At 30.1% G+C, this 17,388-nt stretch overlaps 1 protein-coding gene across 1 annotated transcript; it reads left to right on the forward strand.

The window, feature by feature from the left end:
• The first annotated feature begins 7,480 nt into the window (after positions 1–7,480).
• Positions 7,481–8,260, forward strand: LOC149561569 (uncharacterized). The gene has a single exon (XM_089827868.1). The coding sequence runs from the start codon at positions 7,481–7,483 to the stop codon at positions 8,258–8,260; it is 780 nt and encodes a 259-aa protein (XP_089683994.1).
• The last annotated feature ends 9,128 nt before the right edge of the window (positions 8,261–17,388 follow it).

Below are 17,388 nucleotides of genomic sequence, written 5' to 3' on the forward strand. Positions count from 1 at the left end.
TAGGAGTGACCTAGTTAGAGGTCTTCAAACACTTCAATCTTGAAATGTCACCTTGCTAGAGGATTTGCAATATGATTGTTAAGTCAACTCTATTAAGATATTTCTTCATTACTACATTGGTTAGAAGGTAACAGTAGTTTTACTTGATTTAAGAAGCAACTTCCTTTGCAAATTCATATCTTTGTTCTAGCTTGACTTCTAGACCCTTACTAATTAGAATATTCTTTGCAACATATCTAGAGATTTTTCTTTTGATCACAAATCCATCTTATTCCATGTATTCCACTTAAACCATTTATCCTCACTACTTGACTTTTCTTATATATGATAAGATTTGACATGTGAATTTGAATACCCTTTCAAATAATCATTAAATATCCAAATAGTCAACCTCAATCAATTATTTATTAGACAAGTGTATTCTTCTATCACTCAGTCAATACTGAGATTTATCACTTGGTTAACACTAGAAGTCTTGTGATGCCCAACCACCTAGTTAACATTGCAAGCTAGATATCATTCATTTCCCAACTACTCGATTAGCACTGAATATTCTGCATTACCCAATTTCTTAGTCAATACTAAATATTCTTGGTTAATACTAACATTTGTGTAACATCAATGGAAACATACAATTTGAAGAATTGTTTCCAACATACTCATTCTACCATAAACAAAATTGCCACATTTATCCATAACTATCTTATATATCATTGTGTTGTACAAATATCGATGAAATCCATGTGAAATTCCACATTCAACATTTATTTTCATCACCATACTAACCTCAAGGTAATGGTTGAGTAAGGTCTCCAAAAGCCTATATATAAAATCTTCAAGAAGATGCCCAATGAATTTGGTCATGACTAACAATTTTTTATTACCATGGCTTGTCTGATTACCCAAAAAAATTTCATACCCACATAAATGCCACAACATATGTCCTTGATTATTATTCTAAATCCATATTTTCTAATGAGGTCAATTTATCATCCTTCAAGATTTTGTTATGAAATCTTATTAGTGATGAAAAGTACAAAGTCTCCTTCTTGCCAGAGATATAATTTTTGTAAAAGAAGAGATAGAATGTAGTTAGGAATATCAAATATTATCAACAATTATTGTCCGTAGTTATAATCATAGACTAAGGTTACACACATTGTTTATTAGTGGCCTTGTTCTTATAGAACTAGAAAAACTGTAAGAATAAGGGAAATTTTGTAATCAAATGTCTTGGCTTCTATGTTATCACTACCACACATGGGTTCAAATTATATAACCAATTATCTACTCTAGATTATGACCCACCAGATGATAAATTTTTTATAGTGTTCTCCTAAACACAAGGTTTATGTTTGATCACGTTGAAGAGCTCCCTTAGCATATTGAAAAAATAAAATGAGGTTCTAAAGTTTTCCTTAAAAGAATAAAGGACTAAATATTCATCCATGTTGTGATATTCCTATCAATATTTGACTATGTAGTTTTTGATTCTAAAAACTCAATGACCCATGTTCCATGAGTAGAAATTCACACAAATCCATATCTCATAAGTATAAATGGAACACTCTATACTTATTTGATCTAGGTGATGCTCATAAAGGTGAAGCATTAGGACTTCCTGTGAGGTTATGCATCCTAATAAGTCATAGTTCTTCACCTCTATGAGAATCGCCTATATCCAATCATTGTTGAATGTTCCATTTATTCTCATGAGACAAGGGTTCATGTGAATTACTACTCATGAAACATGGGTAAATGAGTTTGACTTAAAAACTACATAGTTAAATCCTAATAGCAATATAACAATTTCACTTTCAATGGAAAGAATATCCTACTTATCAATTCATCCATGTGAGAATACCACTTCATAATCACCTTGGACAAGTAGCATAATGAAAATAGGGTAATTAGTACTATGCATGGATACTTTAATCCTCCTTTCTTTATTTTTTTCTTGGTCTTTTTATGTCCATCTTCCATTATATCATACTAACATTTTCCATCTCTATCATTTCCATGGCTTACTTTTGGTGGATCGTGTTCCTCTAGTTGGTACTAAATTTAATGAATATGAAGACTTGGACTTGGCTATGACATTTTGATTGACACCAGATTATCCCTAGGTAATTATTCTACGTAATTAACTCATCCTATGTATGGCATATGCATGGGTCTTTTACTAACATAGAAATAAGATTTCCTTTTAGACTAAGTTTTGTTAGGATTAACCACAAAATAAAATAAAAGTTATATTCAAATATAACAAATGTCATAAAATAATAAATCACACATAAGACAACACAATACAAAAAGATTTAACACGGTTCACCCAATCCCTAGGCTACATCCACTAATAAAAATTCTAATATTATTATTATTGAGTAATTACAATCCACCATCTGTTATAGCTCAACAACACCACATGAAGCTACAATCTCATCGTACACTATGAAATCCCTAACCCTAAGCCATTTTATACAAGATTTTTTTTTCTTACATAATTAGGTTTAGAATAAGTCATCTAATAGAAAAATAGTAGGTGGCACATTTTACAATCATAAAATCATTTGAGACTTCAGAGGTACTACTCCCAAAAAACTCTTCAGGAGCATTCTCCCTCGACCCTACCCTGTACTATGACAAGGAGTGCACTTGAGGCTCTGCCCCAAGTCCCCACAAGGGGTGCTACCCCCCAAACCCTCATAACAATTATCTAGTGGGAAACTTATCCAAATAAAGTGAGTGAAATTAACCTCAAAGTCTGATAAGTCTATACATCACAACAAGTGCTCACGTGTTGAGCCTTAATAAATATTTGAAAAAAAAAATAGAGTTCCTTAGAAATATGTGCTAGGTCTACAAGATTAACAAAAACTTAAAAAGTAAAAATAAATTGTGTGAAAAATGGAAAATTGTACCTAAATGCCTCGGTTTGTATGTTATCATTGCTACATATAGTTTAGGAGTATATAATAAATTACCTACCCTATATGGTGATCTAGAAGATGATCAAATCAATATTGTTCACCTTCAAAAAAATTATACTTCACACCTTAAAAAAACCCCTTAACATATTAATCAAATACATAAAAAGTTGTAAAAATATTCTTTAAATGGAAAAGGACTAAAAATGTCTTTTAATTTCTCCATATTTTTCATGTTATTTTTCTAGTTTTTCCATTAATACCATTGATTTATTTTGGTAGATCATGTTCTTTATTTTGGTACTAAATTTAATGGATATAAAGACTTGGTCTTGGCTATAAAATTTCCATTAATACTAGAGGATACCATACATACCTCAATTTTTTTATAACCCTTGGTAATTATTTTATGCAAAAAACACATCTTACATGTGGCCTATTTATGGTTCTTGAGATAATGTGGAAATAAGATCTTAAAAAACTTGTCCTTTCAATCTAGTAATAGTGTATTGAGCCTTGAAAAATATTTGAAAACAAATTAGATCTCATTTGACATATTTTTTAGGCCTACCTATTTTGGATTTATATTGATATAAGGGTACGGAGAGAGGGGGGTGGGGGGGGGGGGGGGGGGTGGTTATTTCCATTTGAGTGTGGGGTGTGTGTGAACAGAAAAACAAAATGTGAAGGATGATGAAGTAATTTGATAGAGAATAAATAAGAAACTGGAATGTTAATGATGGAAATGGATATACGATTAGGATATGAGAGAGTAAATAATATCAAAGCTCTTTTGCAGCTCAAAGTTTGACAAAATATTTATATTTAATACAAAAATTATTGCACTATTAACTAAAACTAACTTCATGCATGTGTAGATGTAGCTCCATTAGTTCATTTTTTTATATGAAGAATCATATTATCCCAAAAAGTTGACACCCATGATAATATCCTTATTAACAACTATTAGAAAACATTTTGGTGATTTTAATATGTGCCACATCTATTATGCTTATGCTTCATCCTAGAAAGATAATTCTTATTCTATTACACCTTTTCGCTCCTCCTAACATCCCATTTCAATTTTGGCCCACTCTTCATAGGACATGTTGGTAATGGTCACATGTATCATAAGTATGTTTATTTTTGCACAAACATATTGACCTTTCAATGTCTAGTATAGCCATTAGATTTATACAATGCATAAGAAGGATTTATTCCCTTGTCATAAATCCCAAGGTGAGTACTGACAATTTTAAGTTAAAAATCTTCCCCTCAGTGTTTCCCAAGGGAATTTGAACATCTGACCAATCTCTAATACCACTTCTTATGAGTGTGGTATTCATTGCAGCAAATGGTCAACCTTTAATATTTGATACAACCACTAGAATTATAGAATCTATATGTTTGAGAGTAACTACACAAAGGCAAGGGACTAAAAAGATGCCAAATTATTTTTGGTCCCCCAAAAGCAATAGGTCATGTCTTGTAGCTTGGAGTTATCAAGCCTAAGACATGGGTAATTTTAAAAAATAGAACACATTCCCTATAGGAAATACTCCATTTATAAAAATAAAAATTTACATATATAAATAATATTTATTTGTCTTAGCTACGATTTGAGAAACCATTTCTAGGTAGAAAAGGAAACATGCCATTTTTGGCATTTTTCATCTCAATTAAAAAATTTCTTCCAGAACCTATGGCTTGACCAAGTAAAGCCCTCATCCAATAAAACTATACCATTTTTTCTTGTGTACAAGAATATAATTTTTAGAATTGTGAAGTACTTTAGATTTGAAAACTAATTATTGAGATATTTTAAGAGAACCAAATCCAATTTTTTGATAGTACACCTAGAAGATGCCCAACATCTTGTAAACCATGTGGACACTTATCCTAGGTTGGCCTATTCTTAGACATCCAAAAAAATTAGGGTCTTCTGGGTTTTCGATCCTAATCACATATCTATAGTCAGAATTATAGTAAGAGTTTCATATCCATAATTTAAAGAGAAATAAGAAATCTTTTCTTTCATATTTCAAGGTAATTTCTTCACCTTTTCTTTTATCTCTTATCATAAACCTATTTTCATATCATAATTGGGTTAATTGCATACATTTAGTTCTTTGATATATTTTACTCTTGTCATTAAATCAATTAGTTTAGTTTACAATCATATTGTACATCTTAAATTTAATTAAGATTTCATTAAAAAGGACTTTCTTGCATACTTGGTTGGTATAATTTAGGGGTAGCACTAGCATCCCTTTGTGTTATTTCAATTTTTCTAATTTGACTTGGGTTATATTGAGAGTTATGTTTGGAATCTCCTCTTTTTCTTTTATTGAATGGATTAGTGGAGGTGAATAGATAATGAATTCATCTCACATAGCCTTTAAACTTAAGCTTTTATTAAAAATGAGGCATATCTAGGTGTAAATCTACTTACTTATTCCTCCTGTATGATCTCTTCTACATTGTGTAGACATTATTTATGTGCTTTTTTGAAGCCAAGAAGAAAAATTAGCTCCAAATATGACATGTTCCCTTTTTCCATCTAAAACCCCTCCTCAACTCATAGCTAAAAAATATTAAAATTAAAATTAAAATATGGAAATTTTTATTTTTATAAATGATTTTCAATATGGAGTATTCCCCTTTTCACAAATTCAACCTTATACCATAAGGATCCTAATCATATTGCCCTAGCGGGACCTTTATTTTTATAAGTGTAGGGACATTAAATGGTTCTCTTTTCAATAAAATGCTTCCATTCGCATGTTTTATCCAATTCATTGTTATGAAACTCATACGTGTTATTAATTTTGACATGAGGAGTGCAAAATAATATCCTCCCTTCTTTCATCGGTGCCTCTCTAAATAGTATTGTATCATCCACATATCAAGAGTGCACAATAGTATCTAACTCACCAAAATAGATTTTCACATTATAAGATACCTACTTAATTTAATTTCCCTATTAATTTTTCTAGCCATTATATCAAATAAAAAAAGAGAAACTTGAATTCATTGATTTAGAAATTCACATTTATTTTTATTTAATTTTTAAATGATATATTATTTAATTTAATTATAAAATTTAATACTATATCTCAGTAAATATAGAATATATTTTGAATGTATGAGAATTGTTTGACATTTCTCTTTTAGAATGGTTATTTTCCTTTCTACCATCTTGTAAACTAATGCAATAAATCTCCTTTATAATGAATGTACAATGATTAAATTTATCTCAACCAAATGTTATATCGATTTCATTCCTTAAATTAAATTTGTCAAAGAAAGCAATGTATTATGTCATCAAAATGAACAATTGTAAAATTCTTCTTATTATTGAAAATACTAACATAATCAAAGTACTATTTAGTTTATATTATACGGAAAATTAGATGATTATATTAGTTGGAAAAACTATATATTCCACCATTAAAATATTCAATTATCAATGTACTTTTGTTATTAGGAAAGAAATGAAGCTAAAAACTATTTCGTCAAAATAAGTACCAATCCTCTTATCAAAAAGTTGTTTTTTCAGGTATAAACATCACATACTAACAATTTATTCACCAATTAAAAGTGTTAAATAGTGGAAATAACATTTTTATTATTATTTTTATTTTGACTTTTTGCAAGCCTAATTTTTTCTTAATGTATAATGTTTAAAATTAAAAGTTACTGAATAAACATTACACACTAAGAGTTGATTCGTATGCTAAAAGTAGTGTCAACATTGACTTATATTTTCAAGCTTAATTTCTTTGTTAGTATGTGATATTTAAAAATAGTCAAAATATTAAATAATAAATGTTACTATAATTTACATTCATAAAATAAAATGGAGAACTGTGAGTGCAGGTGCATTGTTTTCTAATGCTTTAGAAACACAGTTGTATTCAATAAAGACACCAATAAAAAAAATCTAACCAAGGGAAGATATGAACTAGACTTTCTCAATTAAAAACTTCAATTGTATCACCCCAGTTAAGCCCAACCCCGTAGGACTTGTTCAAAACCCTTGTCCAACAGATTAGTTAGAAAAGGTGATGACTTACATGACACTACCACCACCGAAAGGACGAGAGACTAGTTGGGAATGACAAAACCCAATACCAAAAAGATAATGGTTTAGCCAACCTAATATGTGTGATTCACTTCTCATTGACTGCCTTCGTCATTTATATATATCCCTGATCTTGGATTACACCATAATCAATCCCCACATTTCTTTCACCTAAAACACCAGCCTTAAAACTAAGTATAATAATCTAAACTTCAATGTATTAGTTCAGAGCTTTTCAATCGTGTGGACCAACAAAAGCCAGGTAAACATTCATCATATTATAAAGCAATTCATGCTAGGCAGAGCCCACTTACTGAACTTACGTTGAATTAAATACAACCCTCCACCCACTCTCATGCACATCAACATATAAATAGCCAACTGGATATGTGATTATCATCCAAGCATTTGAATATCTTCCAAGCATCAAGCAATATTCCTTACTACAATATTCTTTTCTTTTGCTAAAATGGCAAAGGCTATGTGGGTTCTACAATCAATGGCCTTGAGTCTCTTGGTCTTATCAGCTTTTCTCAACAGTGTGTCATCTCAAGGTGGTGTTGGAAGCATTGTGAGAACCCAGACACAGCAGGTATTAGCAGCTCTGAACACCCCAAATGGGAATTCCATGCCAGTAATACCAGTGGGAGCCACAGGCAATGGATTGACAACAACGCAGCCATTTCTAACATCCCAATCGGGCACATTCACTGCAATGCTTGTGAGAAAGCAGACAAATCCAGGCACAGGAGGGCTTGGCTTGGACTACTGCTATGTTGATGTTATAAATACGGCTGCCCAACAAAGCATTTGGGAATCTCCATGCCAAGGTGTCACCACAACGAGCCCATGTATTCTTCTCTTAACAGACGATGGGTTGGTGATAAATGATGGTAACAATGAAGTGTGGAACAATGGAGCTGATAATTATAACTCTCTTGTTTTGCTCGAGAGTGGAGAGTTGAGAATGGTGGATAACAATGGGCAGAGCTCTTGGTCGGCAAATGATGATCCTTTGGTTAATCAGAACTGTGGAACTGCTTTGAGCCCCGGGTCGCTTCCTTTCATTCAGCCTGCTTTTTCCTCTCCTCTGCAGGCCAACCTGCCAAATGGGCAGCCGGTGTTCAGCCAGCCTTTGGTGGGTGCAAATCCTTTGATTGGAGGAAGTCATATGGTTGGAGAGGGGAGGTCTTATGTCTGCATGGTTGCATCTGGAGTTGCCCTAGTAATTGCTTTTGTTTTCTATTGATGGTTTACAATGGTATTTGTAATTGACCTGAGAGTAAACATTGGGATAGTCGAAACCAGTTGGTGATTGTGTGCTAGTCTTGTTTAGGGGTTAATGTGTGGTGAACTTACTAAACCAGAAAGTTTTATAAGGTATTATGTAGTTGTCAGTGTTGTTATTGTGATTTAGATTGGATTCTCTCTCTCACTATGCATTTCATTCTATTTGTATCTGGACTCTAGCAATAATCTCTGCAAATGATCATGAAGATCAAAGTGGGAGATAAATCAGGAAAGCAATGGTGTATTCAAATTGGATTTTAATGTGAATGTAAGTTTGATAGTCGTTTCATTTCTTTTATTAAAATGTAACACAGCTTTATAGTTTTATTTGTCCATATTATATCCAATTCTTGTACTCATGACAGTTTTATCTCTTGCATTCAATATTTTTGTTATTAGAGAGCGTATCAATTATTATTACTATAGAGTTAATTTTGAATTATAAATGATTAAATGGTCTTTATATCTTATTCTAGTTATTTCATTCTTCTATTTGTATATTGAGTTGATAATAGTTTTTAGATATGACAAAAGTGGTAGATGGATAAGGAACTTTAGGTAATGGTATATTGAAAGTAGGGTTTTTGTAAGAATGTGGTCTGTTGGTTATTTCTGTTATAAAGGTGTGATACAATTTTATAGTATTATTTTTATGTATTTTATATTTACAGTTTTACAACAATTTTGTCGTTTCCACCTGAAATTCATCTCATTGTATCTTCTATCCATCATCGATTATTCTATTGTAAAGTTCAAATGACTAATGCTCAAACTACATGTCTTAATGGAAACTATGACTTAATCAGTTATTAGATTATTTTCTTTACTATAAATAATTTATTTAATCTTTTACTTTTTAAATTATTTTAAATAATGGAATTGGTATTTGATTGAGCTCCTAACACACATCATAAACTAGTAGTCGCATGCTTGTGTGCATGCAGCATGTAGCTGATAGGATTGTTGATTTGTAACATACCACCTATTTTTCATGACATTTGTGCAATTGTTTTTTGAGCAATGATCATTGTCTCATTTTTGGGGTGCAAATTTGTAAAAATATATTCCACTATGAAGAACTAGCTTATTTAATTTGAATAAAATAGTTAATGCAAATACATAAGCCATTAATATAGTAGATCTACTCAGTTGATGTCAATTAATGTCATACAAAACATTTGTTACCCTATGTGAATCACTGTAATTTATATGGTTTCTAGTTTCAGAATCTTGTACAAGGTTGTGACTTATTGGCTTGTTGTGTGAAAGGTTCCATGCTTACAAAATGTAATGTAAGGCTACCAAATCTAAAATTTTAGCAAGAAAATAGATTTAAAAAAATATTTTCTAAGATCAATAGGTAAGATAAAGTAATCAGTCTATTTAGAACAATGATTTATAAGCAACATCTATCTAATCATGATGTATAACTTTATTTATCAAATTATATTTTATTTTTATCAATGAATCTCATAAAGTATGTATCCTAATTAAACAATACATATTTAAAGGATGCCTCTACCACCCAAGTTGATTATTAGAGCTCTTGACACCTAAATAGATTCAATATATCTAACTTAAATTTAGTTTCTATAAAGTCCATAACAGATATAAATGGGGTTACATAGATTAAAATATTGTAATCTTTGGTAAGCAAGGAGGATGTAGGGATGCTTTTGTCTTGTCAGAGATATTAGCTTCCACCAATATTATTGAAGTATTAGAACAACCATATAAAATCAATTAACCCTATTAAATATTAATAAAATTAACAGTCACACCACAACTTATAGACTTATGATAAGTTGAAAGAACTTAAATGTTTTAAAGCAAAAATTCAAATAGTGGCAATCTAGGATGCCCACTTTAAAACACCGTCAAAACCTTAAATGATTTGAATCTAAAGAAAATTATTTTGAAAATAAAAAATCACTATAAATAAATTAAGACAATCCAAATCCTTTTAACATGGTTATGAAATCTAGCCTTCATACAAAAGAGTCTTATGTAGTGTAGAACCATGACCAAAAGTTCACAAATCTCGTAAATTCCTAAGAAAAGAATACAATTGAAATCATCCTTTGACTAAAAGTTAAGAGATAACCATGGAATCCCAATAAAAAATTCTACAAAATCTTTAAAACCTAATAACATATAAAAAATGACATTTATGGAAAATATTTAACAAACTAAACAAATTCTACAATTCGCTTTTTTTAAATTGATTTTTCAAACTAGATTTGGTAATTCAATTTTACAACAGGTTTTGAAACATCATAAATTATCCAAAACACTTTTGAATTTAAGGAAACTAGATAAGAAAATAAAAGACAGATATAAATAAATTCATAGAACAAACATTCTAGATCACACATTTTGATGTGTTGATAGGAGACAATATTTATCCATGAAAGTCTTATGTGGTACAGAGGCTTGTAGGGTTTTATAGACATTGCTTATCACTTACCAAAAGACTAAATAATTCATAGAAAAATCAAAATACTTTAAGATGAATATCAACTATAATTATTTATGGATGTCAATAAAACACAATGATCTTTAGAAAACACAAAGAACATTGAAGATGGCCTTAAAAAGTTTAAAAAATCAAAGTATTATAGCCTATAGAAATGTAATAAAAATTTTAAATCTCCCTAAAAATGTAAAATCTTGAATGTTTGTTGAGTTCATTTAAGAAAACAAAAATGGCAATAAAAGAAAAAATAAAAGAAGTATAATGAGAGGACACCACCTTGATGTTGATAATGTTTCATGGACTTCAATGCTTTAAGTTTTTTATGTAGGTAAAAAAAAATTAAAATGCTTTGCATCATAAATCGAGAGGGAATGATGTGAAGGAACTTCAATTTAAGAAAACTTTATGAACTAGGCAATCTTAAAGTCCTTAATTGGCATTACTTGGCACTTAAAATGCTTAAGAAAACTAAATCTATGAAAGTAAATCTAAGAAAATTGTATGTTTCATACCAAAGATTACAACACAATGATAGGTCACAACATTGATTGAATAAATAATTATAGATTGTAAAATCTTGAATATTTTGGCTCACACGTTGATACTTACTAATAGAAAGTGACCTAGGTTTATAAAAACATGAATGGCTTTGGAGGTTTGAGAACTTGGAAGTAAAATTTATGATGTAGTGATAAGCTACAACAATGGTTCAAGGAAAAAAACTAATTTTGAAAGCTTAAATAGTTCACTTTCTGAATCCATTGAAATGTTAAAACCTTCATTTTGGAAAGTACTCTTGAATTTTTGTCAACTAAGATCATAACATTAACATAAAACCATTAACATGCTAGGAAAGTATCAAGTCATATTTAAAGATTCATACATCTTTCAAGTTATTGTTTATGATTTCTTGGTGAAAAAAATCATCAAATTGGAAACATACACATGGTTGCATTGGCAAATAGATTATCCAAAGGGTTATTTGATATTAATAGTTCTAAAACCCAATTCTTGAAATATTGTAGTTATTTTTAAAGGTTCAATGTAAATCAATTAAAGTGTTGGTACAAGCATCACAGTGATTGCTTACAATTGAGAAATCCTTGAACCTCCACTTCAACGCACTTCCACTTAATGGAAAGAATCCCAACAACTTAAGAATCACTCCAATGCCTTCTGGCCACTTAGAAACATTTATGATTTAATCTACAATATGGATGATAATATGACTAAAAATTTACTATATAGAGCATATTGGCAAGGAGACAAAAGAAAAAAAACCAATCAAAATTGAAATGCAATAAGGTCAATAATTATAAATGGGATTCAATCCTTTGTCATCAGAAGGATAATTTTCTCCAAGAAGTGTGATAAAAACAAGAGTATAAATTATAAACAAAAATAAAGCTAGTAGAACACCACAAAATTCGTGAAAAGTCAAACTAGTTGATCTTGGCAAGAGAAATATTTAGTTGTAGAGCCTTGCTTTGTATTTGTCCCTTCCCCTTTCAAAGAACCTTTGTGGAAGAGCCAAATCAATATAAGTTTAAAATGAAAGTATTGATAATAGATCCTACAATAACATAAAGGAATAGAGAAAACAAAGTAGAAAATAAAACAAATTTTCTATACAACTTGAATTCTAAAATGGTAAGTTTCTATAAATTGGATCATAGAAAAAATGAAAAAATCCTAGTGATGAAAACTAAAAAAAAAGGGGGAAAGAAATTGTGATAATCACATATAGGCAAAAGTAAAACTCAAATAGACCATGGTGGACTCTCAAATTTTCTTACAAAAATCTATCATTTTTCCTTCTAAAAATGATAAGATAATTCTTTTTCACTATATCATGGTAGAGAAAATAGTTATTGGTGAAATAGTAAAAAAATTATATATCGTAAAGAGAGGAAAGAAAGGCACCATAAGATTGCATTTTTTGCCAAATCATAGACAGTTATCATGAAGGATGTAAAATTATTATTTATCAATCTTTTAGGAGTAGTAGCGAAGGTGACTTATGAGGTTGAGAAATCAAGTATTTCCTATGCATAATAAAATTAGATAAATAAATCACCTCAAATATCTAAAAGTGTAAGCAGTTAAGAGAGTGAATACTTTAAATGATAGACTAATAATCACTATAAACTTGACATGTATGTGAAATGTCTAAATTATTTATTATAAATTAAATGATAATAATTATTGTTTGATATTACATAGTAAAATTCATTCTTTTGCAAAGTGGTGTTTAGAGTTGGTGAAAAGCAAGGAGACCAAACAACAAGGATTGGGAGGGGGGGATTTTACAAAGCACTAAGTAAAGTTATTCTTCCCCAAATTATAATTTATTTTCTTAAATTAAAAATGTCTATCAAGAAAGAAGTTAGTGTCAAAAAAAAAATTGTAAGAAAGAAAAGGAGGAAAATGTAAAAAAGATATCTCAAAGAATGCTTATGGACATATTTCCTAGCTCTTTGACTACTAGAACAAAAAAGGGTTTTACTAATGACCTAAGAGGTTGTAGAGACTCTATTATTCCTATCTTTGGTAAATCAATCTTATAGTACTTCTATACGAATAAAGATGAAAAGGAACATAGGAATAATTCATAGAAGTTGGGCCTAGCAAATGTTTTGGTTCCTACATATGGAATGCCCTTGTTAGTTATCACCAAACCCTATATTTAAGAGTTCTTTGAATTAAGCACATAAGCTCTCATAAATATTGTCAAGGCATAATTCAAGGTGGGCTATGACAGGCTCGTAAAAGAAGTTGTATAGAAAGTGATTCTCCATTTTATGGCTAGAGATTAGAATCACATATTAATACAAGTTGATCATATGGGTTCTCATCTGGTCACCACATTCATGGATTTCTTTCAGAATACTTATTATGTATGGATATAAATATTTGGGAAGTATGCTAAGCCTAAGATTCAACTTGATTACATGTACATGTGCATGAAGATTTAAAGCCATCATACTTATTTGGAATTTAGTTTTTCTAATGAAATTGGAAGGTCACTACACATGCAATTGGCACACTAGAAAGCTTTAAAGACATTAAAAAACTATTCATTTCTTTACAACCTTATTTTATTTCAAAATGTTGGACACATGATAGATTACATAAATTTAGTTACGTGTACTAAGGAAAGAAGGAAATTCCATGTTCAGTGGTGGTGCAAGGAATGGGATATGCATAGCATGGATTGTGAATATAGTGTGTTTAGAGATATTTTTGTCAGATGGATCATGAGTTACTAAGGAGGATAAGTAACAAGTGTCCCTAATTAGACTAAAATAATTTTGAGACCTAAGGAATTCCTTCCACATAAGAAATATGAACACAACTTTGGTTATTGGGTCTGTGGGGCCAATTACACATTGATTAGACTATACGGTTGTAATAAACCACCCCACAAAATTCCATACTTTGTATTAAAGAGGGTAGGTTTCCTGGGGTTCATTTGGAAATTATTGTGGGTTGAGATAGAATTCATATTTCCTAGGAAGAAGAATACCAATGTACCACATTGTTTCAAATTTGATGGTTTTATGGTTGGTTACTCCATGCTAAAAGAAGTTCAATAGTACACTATCAACAAATTTAGGTTTCAAAGCACAATATAGAAAGAATATATGATCTTGAATGTCATATTAAATATTTTGTTACAAAATATATACACCAACTCAATATAGGTGAAGATATCATGAGAAAAATTAAGGATGTTTTAGTGATTATTCGAAAGATAACGAAGTGGGGAGTATTGTTTAAAATAGATAATGCAAGATTAAGTAAACTACCTCACTTCCACAATGAAGAGGAGTTGGAACTAATCAAAATTGATAAATGCATTGTATATTTTGATAAATTCTACTAGGCTCATGTCAAACAAAGAAAGCAGATGAAATTGAATAACCTAAACCACCACCATTGAAGAAGAGGAGAAATTTAATATCAAATGAATTTGACTTAGACTCTTCTACTCTTGTGCTTTAGGAATATATTCCTATACAATTTGATGCCCCATTGGTTGCTTATGGAGAATCTAGTGAGTGAAAGGAGGTTTCTCACATATTAAGTAGCTTAAAGTAAAGTTTAGAGACATAGGAGCATCTCAACCACTAGTTTATTACAAAAATGTTCATGATTTTCATGCTTCAAAAATGGAAGGAGACAAGCTAGTTGACACTAATGATGAAAGGGAGATGATCTTTTTGAGATTCATTGAGAAAGATGATTTCACAAAGTCTCAACAATTCAAATATTGATAGATCAAATACCAAATGAAAGACTTGGATGAAAGGAAAGTGAAGAGGCTAGAAGGTGTTGATGAGACAAACCATGCAACTATTATACCAAAAAATTATTGATGAGTTGCATCTTGATGAAATATCTTGTACTAAAGAAGAAGCCAGGGAAATGGTAAAGAATAGTGATTGATTTTTCCAGACTCAACCCTAAAATAATTGTTCCTATTAGACCTAGTCAAAAACTAGAAGGATTCTACCTTTGTATCTAAATTTGAAACTTTAGAAAAGGTAGATGGGGTAGGATTCAGTCCTAATACAAAAACCCTTTCTACTAGGGTGATATTTAAAGGAAAGGGTTGAAGAGCTATAGGTAAGGGAGACCCTTATGAAAAAGTGATAAATAAGATGCATGTAAAACCAAGGAGATTGACGATGAAATTTATGATTTGATGTCTCTTACTAAAAATATGCTAGTATGCTCCAACTAAATTGTAGTAAGAAGAATCCCATAAAGTTGTACTTACAGGAACCTTGAAGAGATTCTTACCTTTAGTTTAAAACATATTTTAGATAAATATGATGAAGTGCATGAAGGTTTACATAGTATCAACTACATGTATTTTTTCAAGTAAAACAAAATAGTGTTGGGTGAAATAGAAAGCAAGTGGACGCCTTCAAAATATGAATTGGGCAAGTCGTATGAAGTTACCAAAAGTGATCAAGATTCCCCTCCATTAATCAAAGCCATTGTTGACATGACAAAAGCTATTTCTAAGAACTTTGGCTATCTTGAACAAGAACATCAAAAGATAGAATAGATGTTTCTAGCAGACAATAATATTGAGCATTGGGTCATACCAGTAGTCAAAGACAACACAAGAAGAATAAATTATTCAAAGTGTTGGAAGAATGAATTCACATTATTTCTCCAATATGTAAGGGTAAAAGCACAAACCAGTGTCACCCTCTTGTAAAGGAAAAGGCTAACAAAAGTATAACTATTCACCTTCAATGACATAAAATTGGTATTATTATTTTGAATTTGAAAATGAGGTAAACTAATGAAATGTGTAGAAATGGATGAAATTTAGGATTATAATTTTTCATAATTATATGGAATAAGAATTTATATATTTTCCTAATTTTGATAGATAATTTTTTAGCTGTTGAAAAATGATGAAAATTAGGAGTCTAGTTCCCACCACAAAACTATATAAAAATAAACATATTTCCCTTTGATCTCATACTATGTTATAGATGACATATATATCTAGAAAAGTCAAAAATAAAAATTGGATTTAGACCTTTATTTTCTCTTTTATAATGATTCAAATTTCAACTCACCTAAAATTGACAGTTTTCATCTCCCACACATTTTTCAAAATAATTCTATTCTAACTTGGAGAAAAATTAAACATTGTTGAGGAGAATTATCTCCTCTAGAATGTCATATAATTTTTAAAAAAATTAATATGATTTAATATTTTTTTCTTTCTCAAAATTGACATCATTTTGAGTGTTAAAATCTGTGCTTGTAAAAAAATTTAATTACAATATACTATACCTAATTAAAACACTATAAACTTTATATGAGAATATTATTGACTCTAAGCTCTATAAATGGTTTTTATATCTTATTAAAAATATATCATAAAAAAATAGTAGGAGCTATCGAAATGCCACTTTTCTAAAATAATTTTATTTCTTTAGTAATTGGGTACAAACTAGTATAAAACATGCATTAAATAGACATTTCCAATTGGAAAAGCATGAGACCATATATAACTGAGGTAGAATAAATTTATTTGGATTATATGTTTGAAAAAAATTGATTTTTAGATAGAAATACTCAAATCCAATCATTCTAATAAGTCAGCCTGAAAGGTGACACAACTTTGTACTTTTACCCATAATGGCTAGGTTCAATGGTGAAAAGGATTTCTAGATCAATGAATTGCACAAGTTATTGGATAAGTTGATTATTCTAGAGAATCAAGTCATCACATTCCAAACTAATGTGAGGGTCTTAAAAGGAATGAAATTATTAAATTTGTAGCTACTCATTCTAGAGGTTTAAAAATTTACATGGCCAACTAATGAACAAATTGTTCACTAGGTGAACAGATACATGACTATTATAGAAGAAACACTAGTCAAAGAAGCCAACAATGAGGAGGACATGGTCTAGGCTAACTAATAATGTTATGATATCTTAAGATTTTTAGTTTTTCATAGTTTTTAAATTATATTTTAATTAATCTTTTATTCAATTTCATTAGTTTTACCATTGTAATCAATGGGTCTGAAGCTATGTTGCACCCTTTCATTTTTTATAAGAATAGATATCAAGAC

Source organism: Cupressus sempervirens, chromosome 4, assembly GCF_028749045.1.
Source record: "Cupressus sempervirens isolate cs-2001-9-10 chromosome 4, ASM2874904v1, whole genome shotgun sequence".
NCBI classification, from domain to species: domain Eukaryota; kingdom Viridiplantae; phylum Streptophyta; class Pinopsida; order Cupressales; family Cupressaceae; genus Cupressus; species Cupressus sempervirens.